Below are 19,067 nucleotides of genomic sequence, written 5' to 3'. Positions count from 1 at the left end.
GGAAGTACAACACAGCCAGAAGCTTATGCAGACCTGAGACAGAGTGGCAATGTGCTGTGTCAGGCTCTAGGTCCAGTTTGACTTGGTTATACAGATGGAAGATGTTGTTACGGTTCAGCTGGAACATCTCTATGACCTCACCATCGGCCAATGCGTTCAAGTTCAAATGCTTCCTAAAAGACTGTGGCCTGTGCAGCTTTTGTGGTACTTGCATTACCTCATGAGCCTGTTCAGTTTCCTGCTCCTGAGTCCTTCCAGCCTGGTGGTAGAGCCTCTGAAATCCCAGCCACATGCTGTGAATAGCACTGGTAGTATATTCTGCCATTTTTGCTTCACACAAATCAATGTAGCTGATTTAGCACCTTTTATAAGCATTATCATTGTGCTCTCAGTAAGTGCAACACCTGTGAACACATGCAAACACTCACCTCAGGAGGTAGTCTATTTGAAAAATCTGTTTTGGTGCGAGTTTGGCAATTTCCTGTGCGAGTTTCAAACCTCAATTCTTGGTAAATTTGCGTGTTGTATTGTTTCTTATGAAAAGTGCTTGCGAGTTTGGCTGATGGTGTATTTGGTCGTGTTTTGTAAACTCGTGCGAGTTTTGTTGTTCATTTCCTGCAAGTTTGCAGGTGTTTGCCCTTAGTAAATTTGCGAGTAGGGAAAAGAGGCTAAATTCGCATGAGAATGCAATCTTGCCTAAACACAATTCTTAGTAAATTTACCCCAATATGTGTGCTCATAAGTAAGATTATTACTAGTTATCATTGCAAAGAGATATGGGGATACCATGTTTATTGGAGTATGGATTTATTTTTTGATTTATTTTCACTTAGTTGAAGTGTTCAACAGCACATACTGTAGATCTATATCTTCAAGGTGTTCTAAATCCCAATATACAGTAATGTACTTACACAAACAGTCAGGTCCATAAATATTGGGACATTGATAGAATTTTCATATTTTGGCCTCTATTCACCACCACAATGGCTGTGAAATGAAACAAACAAGATGTGATTTAACTGCAGACTTTCAGATTTAATTTGAGGGTAATTACATCCAAATCAGGTGAACGGTGTAGGAATTACAATGGTTTCTACATGTGCCTCCCACTTATTAAAGGGCCAAAAGTAATGGGACAAACTAAACAATCCTAAATCTAACTTTCACTTTTTACTACTTTGTTGCAAATCCTTTGCAGGCAATTACGGCCTGAAGTCTGGAACGCATAGACATCACCAGAAGCTGGGTTTCATCCCTGGTGATGCTCTGCCAGGCCTCTACTGCAAATGTCTTCAGTTCCTGCTTGTTCTTGGGGCATTTCCCCTTCAGTTTTGCCTTCATCAAGTGAATGCATGCTCAAATGGATTCAGGTCAGGGAATTGACTTGGCCATTGCATAACATTCCACTTTTTAGCCTTAACAAACTCTTTGGTTACTTTTGCAGTATACTTCGGGTCATTGTCCATCTGCACTGTGAGGCGCCGTCCAATGAGTTCTGAAGCATTGAACTGAATATAAGCATATAATATTGCCCGAAACACTTCAGAATTCATTCTGCTGCTTTTGTCAGCAGTCACATCATCAATAAATACAAGGGAACCAGTTCCATTGGCAGCCATAAATGCCCACACCATGACACTACCACCACCATGCTTCACTGATGAGGTGGTATATTTGGGATCATGAGCAGTTCCTTTCCTTCTCTGTACTCTTCTCTTCCCATCACTCTGGTACAAGGTGATCTTTGTCTCATCTGTCCATAGGATGTTGTTCCAGAACTGTAATGGCTTTTTTAGATGTAGTTTGGCAAACTCTAATCTGGTCTTCCTGTTTTTGTGGCTCACCAAAGGTTTGCATCTTGTGGTGAACCCTCTATATTTACTCTTGTGAAGTCTTCTCTTGATTGTTGACTTTGACACATATACATCTACCTCCTGGAGAGTGTTCTTGATTTTGCCAACTGTTGCGAAGGGGTTTTTCTTCACCAGGGAAATAATTCTTCTGTCATCCACCACAGTTGTTTTCCGTGGTCTTCCAGGTCTTTTGTTGTTGCTGAGCTCTCTGGTGTGTTCTTTCTTTTTAAGAATGTTCCAAACAGTTGATTTGGCCACACCTAATGTTTTTGCTATCTCTCTGATGGGTTTGTTTAGATTTTTCAGCCTAATGATGGCGTGCTTCACTGATAGTGACAGCTCTTTGGATCTCATATTGAGAGTCGACATCAACTGATTCCAAATGCAAATGTCACACCTAGAATCAACTCCAGACCTTTTACCTGCTTAATTGATAATGAAATAATGAGGGAATAGCCCATACCTGTCCATGAAATAGCTTTTGAGTTGATAGTCCCATTACTTTTGGCCCCTTAAAAAGTGGGAGGCACATATTGAAACCATTGTAATTCCTACACCGTTCACCCGATTTGGATGTAATTACCCTAAAATTAAATCTGAAAGTCTGCAGTTAAAGCACATCTTGTTTGTTTCATTTCAAAACTATTGTGGTGGTGAATAGAGGCCAAAATCTGAAAATTCTGTCAATGTCCCAATATTTATGGACCTGACTGTATGTGAAGATACTGGAGTAGTGTAACCACATGTTGCACATTAACTATAACTGGATTTTGTATATAGGGAAATAATTGTCAGAACAGCTTTCTTGTGTGAGTTCATAAAAATGGAAGGCAAATTATGTCAAATGGTCTTTGTATATAGCAATTTGTATTGTAACGGATTAAGGACAGAGTCGAAGCACAATAGCTGCATTCTGCAGCATTATTTTACTACTTATTATTGGATGCATGCAGCTATGCAGATGATTTGATTGTAATAGGCTTAAATTGTTTTCATCCTGTAGTTCTTTTAATAGCACACATTTATTACAACCTAGCTGGTGATGGGAAGTCAACATGGGGCCACAAATGAAGTGTGGCTTTATTAATTGTTTTAAGTTATCAACACATTGGACATTTCCAATACGTGACGGTGAACCTTAATCTAATTTGCAGATCATTTTTTTTATTAATGCCCAGTCTTATTAGTATAACATGTCACAAGCACAGTACAATTACAGATGCTTCCCTCCTGCCTGTCCAAATCATATTCTGACTGTTTGCAGTTTCCATAACAACTTCTTTCTTGCTTCACAGAAACTTATTGTCCAATTCATGTTTAGATATTTGTCATCTAATTAACCCTTTGACACCTAAGTTTTTCCAGCTTTAGTGCACATTGAACACTAATATGAGTAAATGATAGTGTAACCCTTGCTACCCCAGGCTGCTAGAAAGAGATTTGCCTTGAGTGTACATTTTTTCCTTGGTGAAATATCTACAGTATGTCTATAGTATGTACTAAAAACATGTACAAAGTGAAATTTTAAAATGAATGAAATGTAAATAGAGTGAGCTACACATATCATGGCAGGGTACTTATGATGTTACTTTGATGAGTGAGCTTAGCTACACATATCCCTAAATCATGGCAGGTAAATGTTACTTTGCAGAGCATACTGCTGCTGTCAGTTTTGTACAATGCTTAATTTCTTGTACTAGATATGATAGTTTAGTATAGAGCTATGCAGGAATCATCAACACTGTCTGAAATTCATCTCACCATCAGTCCACTGTCTAAGGCCGGATACACACTTGGCGAATATCATCATGATTTCGGCATGACAAATTGTGCCTATCGGCTAGTGTGTACGCACTATTACGCGCTCCCATGGGTTGTATGCGACATCATCCAGTTGGCTGTGCTGCACGGCCAACCGGAAGATATCGCATGCGATTAGGCGCCAATCGTGTAGTTTGTATGGCCAGCCGGACAACCAGACGATATGTCAGTCTGATTTGGCCAATTTTGATGTCATGTATTGCCAATGACTGTTGTAGTGTGCACGGGAGCAGCGATAAATCGTATTCGATCAACCAATACAATATATCCTTTGGTCGTATGCGATATTGGACAGTGTGTATGCTCAGTATCATATATTCTGGCCTCAAAGGAAATTGGATGTAAAATCTGTCCAATTACAAGTCGTTCAGGTGTATTTGCCACATATTAATGGTTTCCTGGTTTACAATAAATGAAAAAAGAAATTAGAATGAAGTATACAAATGAAGTCATTCTGCTGATAATAAAAACAAACAAAAGCATTATATCTCATTCAGACCCGCTCGCAAGCGCCGATGCGCTCAAAAGCGGGTCGATGTAGAGGCCCTGCGCACGCGCAGCAGCCGCACTGTGCGTGCGCAAGCCCCGGGTCTCGCACCAAAGGGGGCGTGCTGTTGATGTTGATTGACAGCACGCCCCCTTTGGTGGGTGTGCCTGCCAGACGGAGGCGTTCCCATGGGAACGCCTACCGTCTGAAGCCGGCCCCACTGACATCACTAGTGATGTCAGTTGGAGTGATTTTGGCTCTGATAGAGCCAAAATCACTCCAGGGCTTGTGGCAGAGAGACCCTACCGCAGGGTCTCCGTCGCAAGTCCGATGGTCGCGATGGTCAAGACCATCGCGACCATCATCATGGACGCTCGCTATAGCTGTGGGTGGTCACCCACAGCTATACGAGCGTCCAGGAGGCCGCTCCATTTTCATGGAGGAGGGCCCTGATTCAGAGCAAGCGCTCTGGTCAGAGCGTTCAGCTCTGAATCAGGCCCTTAGACTGTAAGCTCCTTGGAGCAATGACTGATGGAAATGAGGGTTCTCTGGTAACATTAATGTCCAAGCTTGAATTATGCATGCTTTACCTCTATTGTTATCGCTTTACCTCCATTGTTATCACTTTATCTCCATTGTTATCACTTTAAGGGGCATATTCATTATGTTATTTATCGAGGACGGCAACCCCCGATAATTAACGTTCTGTCTCACTGCGAGTGCTGTAGCAATTCATCATTACTCCGGAGCGGAGACAGCTGATCTGAAAATCAGCTGTCCCCCGAATGTCTTCGTAGCGGTGAAAATTACAGAATCTGACTCAACAGTGCTAGTACACCTGTGTCAACTGGGGTTCTTGCAGGTGCACATAGCCTCGGCGTCCAACGGAAGGAGCTGGACAGTGGTGGAGGGATCCGAATGGATCCCTCTTCGCAACCCGGCACTCCTTCCCATAGGAAAGGAACAGGGTGTGGAAACAAACACCACAGTCGAGCTCCGCAAATATTATATTTTTAGAGCTTGATGAATTTAGGGCCCTATACTAGTGTATGGGGACAGCAGGCCAGATCGGGGCTGAAAGGTAAGCAGCAGTGATGGTTCCTTACCTGTCCTGCCGGGGCGTCTGCATCATGATGATCGCCTCTTCCATGCCCTCCTGGTGATTGACAGCTGAGGTCACCGAAGGCGGATTAAGTCAGGACCATTGGGGCGGGGCTCACGTCTGGGATGGAGCTTTAGTCCGGTGGCGCTAGAAAACAGGCTGGCTTCGAGGGACAGTATCAGCTGCAGCCCCTAGAATCCAGATAGGGGTGCTGTAATAGCAGTCTGCTATTGTGCCTCCCCCTGGGACTGCCTGTCTTGTTGTTATTAGCAAGGAGTGCTTCCAATGGGAAGTCACTGCCACTGCTATGCAGTCCTGTGGGAGGTGGATTTCACTGGGGGGAGGGGGTGGCTGCAGTCCTGCACACCCTAGGTAATGACCGCCACTGGACTAATTACAAGCGTTTACATATTGGCATAACTATGTGAAATATAGTGGCGATGGATACAAAACAAGAGAAAGGAGGGCCCTGCTCACGGGAGCTTACATTCTATTTATATATTTGAGACTGCTTGACCTGGTTTGCTCATCTCTAATAATAGACAACTGATAAATAACGTCACGAATGCATGAAGTTTCCTCAATTCCTTTCAGGTCATGATTTGAGGATTTCAGATATTTAAGATCACACTATTTGGAAAAGTACTTATCTGCAATGTTGTATTAATTGACTATGCTCTGATTATTCATGCTAGGAATCAAATTCTTTAAACACAATGCATACTTATATGTTGGTTTTTGACAGAGCCACAAGGGATTTCCAGGTGTGAAAGGTGAAAGGGTAAGTGTAGAGAATACCTTCATACACACTATATAATACAGCCAACTTGCTGTATATTTTGACTATTTTCAGTTTCCTTAACAACTTCTTTCTTGCTTCACACTACATAATATTGTCCAATTCATGTTTAGATATTTGTCATCTAATTAACCCTTTGACACCTGAGTTTTTCCAGCTTTAATGCACATTGAACACTATGAGTACACATTTCCCCTCTAACCTGTGTAATAACACATCTTTCCTCCCCCCATACCCTTCAAGTAACACATTTACCTTTCACCTCTGTAACTAACCATCATATTTACACATCTCTTCCTGTAGATACCCTATCCTTCTATTTTATTTTTATGACCACTTAAAAAAACACACGTATTGACAAGGTTTACCTTGAGCAACACTCTGCTTAAACTGACCTGGAGCAGTAAGTAGGGCAAAGAGTATTTATTTTGTTTAAAACATGGAAAAGCTTTCATTCATTACATTAAAACAATGTCATCACTGAATAAAGCTTTTTTTTTGTATTTGATGTTAATATGGTATCTCCATCCTGAGATGGTGATAGTAGTAGAGGCACCAAGTACCACCATAATACTTGTTATAGAGGCTTCAGTATGCAAAGACATGGGAAAGCCATCACCAGGCTGGCGCTAACCTTTTTATGAATTGGGTACAAAAACATCGGAAAGTGAGTGTGGCTTAACTGAATGTGATCGTGCTTGTATAGATCTCTGGCTTTTTGGGCCTTGGTAAAGCACTCTCTTGTGAGATTAAGCCCTGCAATTGTGCAGGGACAGTCTGGCAGCAAATTATAGTGAATTTATTGATTCTGAATCATGACCATACTGACCTCACTGAGAAATGGGGATAGCGGAGCCGCAACATTTTGCCATCAATGTTGTGGCACCACTGCTGCACAATCGGTGGCTGCGGTTTGCGCATGAGCAGCAATCAGCCATCGATGGCTTCTCTGCCAATGATTTGAATCCATCAGCCATCAATGGTAGAGCCATCGATGGCCATCAATACTGAGAAATGTCCAGGTGCCCCTGGTCACTTATGCATTACTGATATAAAGGCACCAAGCTGCAGCCTGTGTATTTATTTATACTGTAAGTCACTGAAATAAAAGATGACTTCTAAACCATGTACAATTTAACAATAGATTATGTATAATTCATTATATTACCCTAATGAACACTGTAGATGAAATAAGGGTCCTGATTGAGAGGTGCACGCTAAGTCCTCAAGTATTGCGCTGTGCAATACAAAACCGTGCAATTTTTTTTTACAGCATATGTTACACTACGATTGTGCCATGATGGTCTTGTGACAGTGGTCGCAATGAGAATATATTCTCAAAGTGATTGACAAGAGGTTGTGACTGCTTGGGGCATGTCTCAGTCTGTGACTGTAATCCTGTACTCAGTTGCAAAGGCATTTCAGTTCCGCTGACCGTTCTGAGGGCCTGATTCTGTAAGGATCGTAATTGAGGAAGCTTTGCAATTGCGATCCTTGCAGATATGGGAATGCAGCAGGAGGCATCACGCCCCCTGTGCATTACTTAACCGAGCTGCATTGTTCAAAGCAGCAATGGTTAATCTGCGTACTGTCGGCCGGCTGCGGTGACCGCAGTTTAGAGGAAGAGGCCAGGAAATCTCCGTCACCTGACGGAGATCCTGGCCTCTCCCCCCCCTCCCCCCCCAATGGCGGCGTCACGCCGCCATTTCTGGTAAAGGAGGCTGTCGCTGCCCCCTCCCTGCCCTCAAACGGCAGCAGACTGTCAATCAGTAGTGCATTGCTGAATCAGGCCCAGAGTTTGATGATTGACTGATGTGCGACCGATGGTTGTGTCTTTGAACTCAAGTGGCAGATCTGAGATGCTTCAGATGGGCGTCTCAATAATAGTCCCTGCAGCTCAGTAGCATCACAATGGGGGTGCGGGGAGTACGGGCCGCACCAGGGTGTCACCCTCGGAGGGGATGACACCAAAATGCCTGCTCCTCCTTAGTGACAGGAGCCGAGTGCTGCAGTGTCACATTCTCCTGCAGCACTCGAGCTCCTGTCACTGAGCAGGAGCCGACCGTGCTGGCACAGGTCTCCGTGGGCAGCCTAGCATCTATGAGGATGCTGGGCACACCCCTGGAGTGACGCTATCAGGATTTCCCTATAGACCACACCCCCTTTATTAGACCACTCTCTCTTTTTGGCTGCACGCGGCGAGCTATAGAGTGCGCACCAGGTGTCACCACACCCGGTGACGCCTCTGCTGCAGCTGCAACATTTGCATATTTTCGCACATCCGCTGCATATGGGATAGCAGCTGCGACGGTATTTGTGACTGTCTCTGAATCAGGCCATGAGAACTAATACTGCCAACTTGTAATATGATATATTTTATCCCTGCAGTATAAACACTTACTACTATTCTTGTTTATCTTCTGATCTCAATATATTTGTCAACTTTTATGACATAACAAATGAGACGAAAAAACTGCCCTTTTGTACAGCAGTACAAGTTACAGGACCTGGGCTTGTGTGTCCAAGACTCAACAAAAGAGAGACGGAAATACTCCTATATCTCACATTATTAAGTGCGAGTCCCAAGCCTGCCAAGATCTATCCAAGCACACTCACATTCAGCTAAGCCACATATTTTCAGATAGGCCACAACTCTTTTGGAGTTCAGAGAATGTGTACATTTCTGCCAAAACTGGGGGCCATTCATATTCTTATTAATACTCATAATAGTGGCACAGATGATGGCCATACTTTTGTATAAACAAATGAATATAGAATAAACAGGTTTAGTTATATACTGTTCAAATATCTGTTAAAAGTAGTTGTGTGTACAGTAAGTGCACCTTAATGTCTGGAAAAGTTTCATCTTCTGTTCTTCATTTTCTAACAAGTTATGGTAAATTTCAGCTGAATCTACAGAAAATATCAGTCACGGCTAGGCCAGTGAGACACTGCTCTGTTTAGCCCAAGGAAACAGAACAGTTAATAATCCTAACATTGCTCTACCGCTCTTACTTTCTGGTTTTATCTTAATGAATTTATCTTGGTAGGTAGAGCATTAAAGAAAATTCAAAGTGTCATTCTTTTCTGGCTTGACTTAAATAGAACCAGTGTGGAGACTTCCAATAAGCCCTTGGACTTCATAATTTTATCTTTTGAATTTCATTTTCCTTAATGCACAGCTCTGCCCAGGTTTGATTTGCTTTGTTGTCCTAATTAACAACCTGAAAAGGATTATCAGGGATCATCTTTCTACTATGGAAGCTGTCTGTTCCTCCAATTTTATACAACTGTAAAAGACATAAAAGGAGAACATGAAGTAATAGATATGACTGTCAATTGAATTGGCAAAGCGTGAGTCTAATATATCTTGCAATGTAAAGATCTCCTAATCTCCAGCTCCCTTCCAGCATGTCACTAAATTACTAAACATAGATCTACTGTAGCCCCTAATATTCATTACATTGTGTATCTGTATAGGTATAACACATCTAGTGCTATATTCAGTCTTGCGAATGTTCCTGCAGCCAAGCTCCGAAAATATTGTATTTTCAGAGCTTGATGAATTTTGGTCCCCATAGTAGTGTATGCGGACAGCGGGATGCAGAGCCGGCCCTAGGCATAGGCATTCTAAGCATATGCCTCGGGCATCTGGAATGCCTACGGGCATTCCACGGCTCTGCAGCACACGCCCCTCCGTTACCGCGATCGGAGCTCAGCTCCGATCAGCAGCGCAGAAGTCAGCCAAACAGGTGTATGTCAGAATGAGCTTCTGCACAGAAGCTCATTCTGACTACACAGGAGATGGGGAAGATGGCCGCGGCCGTGGGAGAGCATGCTGCGCATGCCCGGGGGCTCCTCCAATGGTCCTTTGCGGAGCCGAGCTGTGAGTGACAACTCACGGCTCCGCCTCCATAGTAGCTGCCACCCAGCTCCCGCCGCCCATCAGACCACTCCAGACTCCACTACAGAAGACAGACACCAGGAGTCAAAACATGTCCCGGCGACTCCCACTCCAGCCTGGCTGACCTGAGACCACCAGGTAAGAGTAAAGTCTCAGGGTGAGTTAGCTCAGGCTGGGAGAGTGCTGGAGCACTCACTGGACAGAAAGGGGATGCAGGCTCTATATATATATGTGTATGGTGTGTGTGTATATATACATATATATATGTGTGTATATATTACATACAGTATATGTGTGTGTGTGTGTATGTGTATATATATATATATATATATATATATATATATATATAATATAGTGTGTGGGTGTATGTATATGTATATACGTGTGTATGTATGTATATATAATATACGTGTGTGTGTGTGTATGTGTATATATATATATATATATATATATATATATATATATATATATATATACACATACACATACACATACACGTCTGTGTGTGTGTATGTAGAGAGAGAAAGGACATCGGGGACAGGCTGCAGGAACTTAGCAGAGGGACAGGGGACATCGAGGATAGAGGCTGCGGGCGCAGGGAGAGGAGACATCGGGGACAGAGACTGGGGATACAGGGAGAGGAGACACCGGGGGCAGAGGCTGCGGACGCAGGGAGAAGATACAGCAGAGACTGCTTCCAGGGAAAGAAGGCACTGGGCAACTATGGCAATATAGAATCTTATTCCGAGAATGGCCCATATATATATATATATATATATATCTTTTGGTGTCCACGTATAAACACTAAGCTGGTGGTGAGATTAAATGTTAGGGGGCACCAGCCAAAATCCTGCCTAGGGCACCAAAATGGCTAGGGCCGGCTCTGGCGGGATGTATGTGAGAATGTTAATTCTCACCTGCATTTGTATAAATTAAGTGATGATGAGTAGACCCCTTAAGGTGCCCACACACATAGCGATATTTTACACGATCTGGCCGATTCCGACAGATTGGAACGACAGATCGTGTAAAATATGGCCAAATCGTGAGTCCCCACTCACGATCACGATGCGATGCGCGTCCCCACTGGTCGCACATCGCATCTTCAGATCTGCCGTGCAGTAGGGCAGATCTGACAATCTAGGCACGATGCACTGTAAAAAGTCTGACTGCAGTAGAGATCGTTTGAAGATTGGACACCAAATCGTGTGCAGATCGTGTGGAGATCGTGTGCAGAGCTGCCGGGGAGAGTTTCAAGGGAAATCGTACACAAATCGTACACATCGGCTGATCGTGGGCAGATCGGTATGTGTGGGCACCTTTAGTAACTGAGCTTTTGAAAAAAAATATAGATTAAGTTTTTCTTATGCATGAATGATTATATTAGGTTCGCTAAAGCATAATAACCTCTTCCCTAGAAAAGCAACATATATCTAATTGTTACATATATTATAGTAAATTCATGTGTCAGTGATAACCAATAATGTGAGGTTTTAATCTGTGAGGAAACAATTCTAGTCAAATAGAATAGCTCTTTAATATCAGGGGAATATAGAAAAGAAGGTTAAGTATAGTATAATGCTCTAACATGTGTGAATTAAGCCCATTAGTTTATTATATGTATTTATTCCTATTTTATAAATAAGCGTACAAGCACTACCTAAGGAACAAGGCTCAGGTTAAAGGCGTATTATCGTAAACTGTATATACACATCACAAGATGACCAATTTATTTTTTTTAGACCAACTTGGCCCAATATAGGTGTATATACATGCCTAATGCCCGGACCTCTCTTGGGTCTGTTTATGTGGATGTACATATCTAAATTGGTTCCAGATCCCACCAGTTGACAATAGTACAACTTACATCAATGCAGGGAGACAGATGGCATGTGAGATTTTTCACCTGCAACCTCTCTCACTAAGGGTTATATTTACTAAAGCTTCTAAAAATGTAAAGTGGAGGTGTTGCCATAGCAACCAAACAGCAGATATAATTTCTCTATTTGTATTCTAGAAAATGAGAGATATAAGGGGAGATGTACTAAGCTCTGGAAAGTGATAAATTGGAGAGTGATAAACTACCAGCCATTCAGCTCCTAACTGTCATGTTACAGGCTGTGTTTGAAAAATAATATTTGGGAACTGATTGGTTGGTAGTTTATCACTTTCCAATTTATAACTTTCCAGAGCTTAGTACATCTGCCCCACAATCTGATTCACTACTTTGGACAACACCACCACTTGTCTGTAGAAGCTTTAGTAAATCTACCCCTAATGGTGCATACACATGTAATGATTTTTTGAACGATTTGTCGTTAACGACGTTGTTATCGTTCAATCGTTCAAAAAATTGTTCAGTTTCTGAGTTATAACGATGAACGATAATCGCTCAAGCGCGCTCCCGTTTGTAGTTTGTAGTTCATCGTCCATTTCAGACTGTCCAACATAACGATTTTCATTAAGGGAAGGAACATTTTTCGTTCATCGTTGTAAAAATTGTTCATTACTCTTCAAAAAATCGTTCACTTTTTCAAGGGAAAATCTGACAGATAATCTGACAGAAAATTGTCGGTTATAAAATCGTTACGTGTGTGTTATGTCCACCTAGTATTACTGATGTCAAAACACCAGCACTAGAGGAGCAAGTCAGCTTACACATGTATTACCATATTTACACCTTACACAAGATCAAACAACAGTATAACATCAGCTTCAAATTGTCTCTGTACAGCTGCATAATGAATTGTATTTTTCTGTCAAAAGTTAATTATCAACTGGAAATGTACATTTCATTCCTATATAGGGAGACCGTGGAATGTCTGGTTACAAAGGAGACAAGGTAAAAAGCTTATTGGACACCATATCTCTTCTTCTATCATTGCATGATGATAAGAAATAGAACTAACCTCAAAAGAAGAAAACACTTTTATTAAAATGTAATTTTAAGAGGAGCTCTAGGACCTTAAATCTGCCATGATGATCTCTTTTGAAGTGGGCAATACTTTGTATATGATTAGGCTTGCCATATCATTCCTTAAATTCGGGACACATATGAAATACACAGATTCTGTGGCTGGATGACTTTTAAGGTGGGTACACATTAGACGTTATGTCGCCCGATCTGGCGGATCGGGCCGACATATCATCCACATCGGCAAGTGTGTACCCACTATGCCGGACCCAGCGCACTCCCGCAGGGTCTTTTATCGGATTGACGGATCGAGTGTACATGCTGCTCGAACCGTCAATTTGATTAACGACACAATGCTTGTGGATGCGGCTGGTGATTGCATGGTGTGTATGGATTGCACGATATATCGTCCGTCGCATCGTAGATTGGCTGGGTGCACAGGTCGTCTAATGTGGACCCAGCATAAGTCTCCATTTTACCTGGTTTTAATCAGCCACAGAACCTGTGTAATACACGTGTCCCTAAATAAAGGGATGATAAAGCAGCCTATAAATGATGAGACTACAGAGGATTGAAGTTACAGTGGAAGTTTCATGTAACTTTTCGTACAGTTTCACAGAAGTGCAAAGTTAAATAGATACTACTTTCCTTTTCGATTCACAATTCTGCACTCTGGGGGTGATTCAGAGGTGGACGCATGCAGGGCTGCCGACAGCTCCACCGGGCCCTGGTACTGGGAGGGGACATGGCCAACTCTTGGAGGTGTGGCAGACCCCCTTTTTACAAAAAATAAAAACATACCACACGGACGTGCCAGAGGCAGATCTGGTGGGGGGCATGTGTGTTTACCTCCCCCCCCCAGCACATTATACAGGGATAGAAAGGACTGACTGCTGCTGCAAAAGCCTCTCTTCCTATCCCAGCACACAGCAGCTTGTGCTGGGCTGGAGAGCGAGGCTGCTGCAACAGCAGTCAGCCCTCTCTCTCCCTGCATAATGTGCTGCATCCAGGGCCGGCCCGAGCCCAATCTTTTTGGTAAGCGAATATTGTCTTCTGCACCCTTTGTCGAGCACTGGAAAAAATTATGGAGCCGTGGTCTCATGGGAAAAGCTATGGTATATGTCTGTATATATGTGTATGTGTGTGTATGTATATATATATATATATATATATATAACGATATGTTGAGAATTTGTTTCAGTGGAAATTTTGTAGCTGGGATTCAGTGCTCTATTCATTGTGTTAATTATACCCCACTAATTAACATTCCTACTTGCTGTCAGCGCCGGAGCCATTCATCATGGCTCCAGCGCGGAGACAGCTGATGCGAAAATAAGCTGTCTCCTCTGAACTTTTTACTGCTCATTTCGGAGAAGTGTAACTAGTGCGCATGCGTGACCTACAAGTAATGCCTGTGCACAAGAGCACCGTCTGAAGGGGCCATACAGGGGCGGAGGTATCTGAAAGGATCCCTTTTCATGACCCGGGACTCCTTCCCATAGGAAGCGGGTTGTGGGAGCACTCGCCATCTGAAGATGGAGAATGCTCCCGCAGTCAAGCTCCGAAATGATTGTATTTTTGGAGCTTGATGAATACTGTCCCTGTTTTAGTATATGGGGACAGCGGGCCATTCCTGGAGAGGAAGGTAAGCAGGAGATATCTGTGATATCTCCTGCTTTACCTTTTTGATGAATGGCCCGAAAACGTCATTTCTACAATTGCAGGTGAAAAATGTTCATTATGTTAATGTGAATTAAGTTTGGTGCAGAGGGGCTACGGTAGAATTGGGAATCTGAATGCTCTGAGATGAGGTGTTACATTCCAACTATACACACACACTGAACCTCATGGTTGGAAGGGTCAAGATAATTTTAATTAACAGTGGTGCATAAATATTGCCCTCCCCGGGGGCGTGGCTTGGCAGCCATTTGAGAAAGCTGGGCTTCCCTGCAGCTCCCGAGGAACATACTGCTGTCCGGCTGCTGGTGACACTGTAGGGGGCCATAAATGATGCACCACTGCCTATAATAACCCCCTCAGACTATTCTGCGTGTCCGGTGCCGTGGTCGCGGAATCGGGGAGTCGCTGGACGCTCCCGCGGATTGCGGCCTGGTCCTTCCACAGAAGCCGGGGCCTCGATTTATGGCCTGAAGTCCGGAGGTGTGGCCGCGGCTAGATTTCGGCGCTTGATCGCCTGTATACGGGAGCGTGGTCCCCCCTGCCTTCTCTGCTGTCACTCTCCCTGACTGTCCTGCCGGAGGGAGAGAGGTTGTTGCCGCCTGCTGTCCGGCTGTCAGCGCCGTTGGGACCCACCGCCCGGAGGTGTGTGGTAAGAGCTGTATATATCCACACACTCTTATAACCTGCCTGACTGAGGATGTTAATCTGCCCTTTCTGACCAAGATTACTCTTCTTGCCATCATACTCCGCTCCACGGCCCACTAGCTGCCTGGACTGTGAAGTAATTAAGGAACATAACTTACCAGCCCTCAGCAGGGAGCCATTTTCTAATTAAGTTTCTGATGGTACAAGCCGGATGCAGCTGCAATTATAGATCCATCTATATATATAACTGCAATAATCTACAATCATCTATAACACTCATTATTTTTTTTATTTTTTATTTTTTTTTTACTTACTATAATCTAGTGAGTGTTAACTGATTATAATCTATTGGAGAATCTCATTTTCATCTCCTACAAGGTGGAATTACAGCGCCATCTAATGCTGCTTTCATATATTGCCTTATAGATGGATATACCATTAGCCGACTTTCTTCTTTTTATCTAGTCATGACTCTCCAGATGTTTTTTCTTCTATAAATCATGCTGTGACCTGCGATTGCTCCAGAGAATTCATTGCACTGTTTGGCTAGCATTCGCCAATGTTCCCCTCCCTCATCTTTGGAAATCTCGGCACACTTGTTGATTGAATAATCCGTTTTTGTCATTCCAATATGTCACAAAAAAGTCGCAAAAACTCTGCCGCTCCTAAGCCTAGCATACTCAGAGCATGGGAAAAATCTGGTTCTCTGACTCGACAAACGCCGATTGCAGACATTGTTTCCGACGTTGAGGAAGATACCTCTGCGGATGCCGTTCTGACAACTAAAGACATTATAGCTATTGTTACTAAAACTATCCAGTCAGAAATGAGGTCGGTGCTCACAGAATTTAAAACTGAATTAGCAGATCTTGGTTCCCGCACAGATGTTCTGGAACAGAAGATGGACGAAGTCTGTCAGTACCAAAGCGTAGTGGAGCAAGAGCTTGCTGATCTGCACTCGGAATTTGATACGTATAAAGATCACCTGGAGGACTTAGAGAACCGGAACCGACGGAACAATATCCGAATCCGCAACATTCCTGAAGACATAACGGCAGATACTCTTCCTGGGTTCTTGGAAGGACTTTTTTTTCACTTGCTACCAGATATATCAAAAGATATGCTCCACTTGGATAGGGCGCATAGGGCATTGCGGCCGAAACCCCCTCTGAATCAACCCCCGAGGGATGTTATCTTAAGATTTCATTATTATAAAACAAAAGACCGGTTCATGCATTCTGTCCGTGGCTTATCTACAATCTCCTATTCAGAGTATCAACTTCAAGTGTTCCAAGACCTAGCTCCGTCTACTCTTAAGAAACGCCGGGACCTTATCAATATAACCAAAACATTGCGAAATCATTCCATTCGATATAAATGGGGTTTCCCTTTTCAACTCCAAATCACAAGGAATGGAGGCACATATATTGTTAAAACCCCTACACAAGGCTACGAGCTTCTAAAAACTTTCGGTCTTATCGATGATCTTCCTGAATCCATCCGTAAACAAATTGCCTCACCACAGCAAAGCCCTTCAGTACCATCCCCCAAATGGTCTCAGGCCTAACTGATGTTGTTTATTTCAAATTGGCATCGTGTCAATATCCTATTTTTGTGTTTTCTAAATGCTTTCTTCTTAGGAGAAGTCACTGTTAGTTAAATTGGTATCATCCCGGGTTATTCATTCTTCTGAAAGTATAATGTCTGTATGTTTATTGTTATTAATAAGATGTCATAGTTCATCTGTTATGTTAGCTAAATTTTAGGATGGTTCGGGTTCTCAAGTAGAACCATCCTTTCCTAAGTTGGAACGTTAATGAGTACCCTTCTATCGTATCTACAGTGATTCTACATTTATTATTATGTTTTTTATTGTTATTCTTCGCTCACGATGTCTACAGTATTCTTCTTATGTCTGTTACCTCTAACACTTTCTCTGGACAAATGGTCACAGCTTCTATACTGTCCTAGTACACATGTACTATACATCTTTAGTTCTTCTACTTTTTATTTTCTTTCTTTGTCATGCCCCCCGCCAAAGGGAAGGTATTTGTAATTCCTTCTCTTTCAAATTTAGGCCTGTCCTTTGTGTTGGTCAAGGTCTTTTCTTTTCTACTACCTTGGTAGTTCCTGATCTCTTTCCTTTCTCCCCTAATCTGTCCTCTTTTTTTTCCCTGGATCTCTAACCAGTCAATATGTCCAATTCATATACTACGGAATTATCTAGATACATATCCACCATGAAGTTAAAGGTTCTTACGTTAAATGTCAACGGGTTAAATTCCCCCACTAAAAGGGCCATGGCCATCCAGTTTTTCCATCGTCGTAGACCAGATGTTGTTTTCTTGCAGGAGACTCATCTTAAAGCCCCTCATCCATCTCTAGCAAGCAAAATATACTCACAGGTTTACTATTCGAATATGTCAGCTAAGCGTAGAGGCACGGCAATTATGCTACATAGGGACTTCCCTATCAATATAGACAAAGTGATATCTGATGACCAGGGCCGGTATATCATCATATCAGGGACGTATAGTAACTCACCGATTGTTTTAGCATCGGTATATGCCCCGGCAATGCAGCAGGCATCCCTATTTACTAGCCTCTTCAATCATATATCCCAACTCCCACAGGGCCTCATTATAATTGGGGGGGATCTTAACACCATCTCAAATCACATTCTAGACAGATCTCGTCCCGTCTCAATCTATTCCACTCAAGCTAAACTCACCAAACGACTGCATTCTCACATGTCACTTAACGATCTTTATGACGCATGGAGAACTCTTTATCCCTCAGCTAGAGGTTATACACATTATTCCCCGCCACATAATATTCATACACGAATCGATTATTTTTTAGTTGACCGGGCATCCACCCAAAGGCTCTTGGGGGCACAGACCTTACCTATCCCTTGGTCAGATCATTTAGCTATCGAGATGGAGCTTTTGGTTACAAGCCCGACGCCCTTGACCCGTTGTTGGCGCTTAAATGAGTCTTTATTAATGAAACAGGCTCATATAGCACAAATTACATCTGCTTTAAAAGATTTTTACGCCACTAATCTCACTCCGGATATCTCCCCCTCAATACTTTGGGAAGCCCATAAGTCCACACTGCGAGGTTTTTTCATCAGCCTATCTTCTGCTCAGAGAAAGGCGGAACTCACGCGTATAAATGAACTGGAATCTTTATTATCCTCCCTCACGCAGCTCCATCAACGTTTTCCCAAAAAACGCACGTATCTAAAAATTTTATCTGTAAAGGGTCAGCTATCTCAGATTCTCTCTAAAAAAGCGGCGAATGCCTTATTGTGGACACGCCAGAGATTTTATGAGAAATCTAACAAGGCAGACACATTATTGGCCCGCCAACTAAGAGCCAAACCTACTCGTAACAGGATTATCTCCTTAAGAGACTCGAACGGCTCACTAACTCATGACCCCAAGGCTATGGCTAATCTATTTCGGGAATACTATTCATCTTTATATAACCTCCCACCTGTAGACATAAATACCCCCCACACTCTTAATGGAATACGCCAATATTTGGAATCTTGTCAATTACCTAAACTCTCTGAATCACATATTGCCTTACTTAATGCCCCTATCACTGAAGAGGAGATTATAGCAGCTATAAAGCATCTATGTAGGTCAGCTGCCCCATGTCCTGATGGATTTTCCGCTCTCTATTATAGAAAATTTACTATAACCCTACTTCCTATGCTTAAGCTACTATTTAATTCTTTGTTGGAGGGTAAATCGCTTGATGCGGCCACCACCAGGGCCAATATAGTTGTCATTCCTAAGCCTGATCGAGACCCCCTGGAGTTGAAAAATTATAGACCAATCTCACTTCTGAA

At 42.8% G+C, this 19,067-nt stretch overlaps 1 protein-coding gene across 3 annotated transcripts in view; it reads left to right on the top strand.

Annotated features, from left to right (window-relative positions):
• The window catches only part of LOC148529144 (uncharacterized), a 486,130-nt gene that overhangs the window by 322,009 nt on the left and 145,054 nt on the right, over positions 1-19,067 (top strand). For all 3 annotated transcript variants that reach the window (XM_088468693.1, XM_088468692.1, XM_088468691.1), the window contains exons 82-83: positions 6,009-6,044; positions 12,773-12,808. In XM_088468693.1, coding sequence (XP_088324819.1) covers positions 6,009-6,044; positions 12,773-12,808 — 72 coding nt within the window. The remainder of the gene's footprint in view (positions 1-6,008; positions 6,045-12,772; positions 12,809-19,067) is intronic.

This window comes from Taudactylus pleione, unplaced genomic scaffold (assembly GCF_031769625.1).
Source record: "Taudactylus pleione unplaced genomic scaffold, aTauple2 ptg000086l, whole genome shotgun sequence".
In the NCBI taxonomy this organism is placed as follows: Eukaryota; Metazoa; Chordata; class Amphibia; order Anura; family Myobatrachidae; genus Taudactylus; species Taudactylus pleione.
Note: the sequence above shows the minus strand (reverse complement) of the source record. Positions and strands in the feature narration are given on the sequence as shown.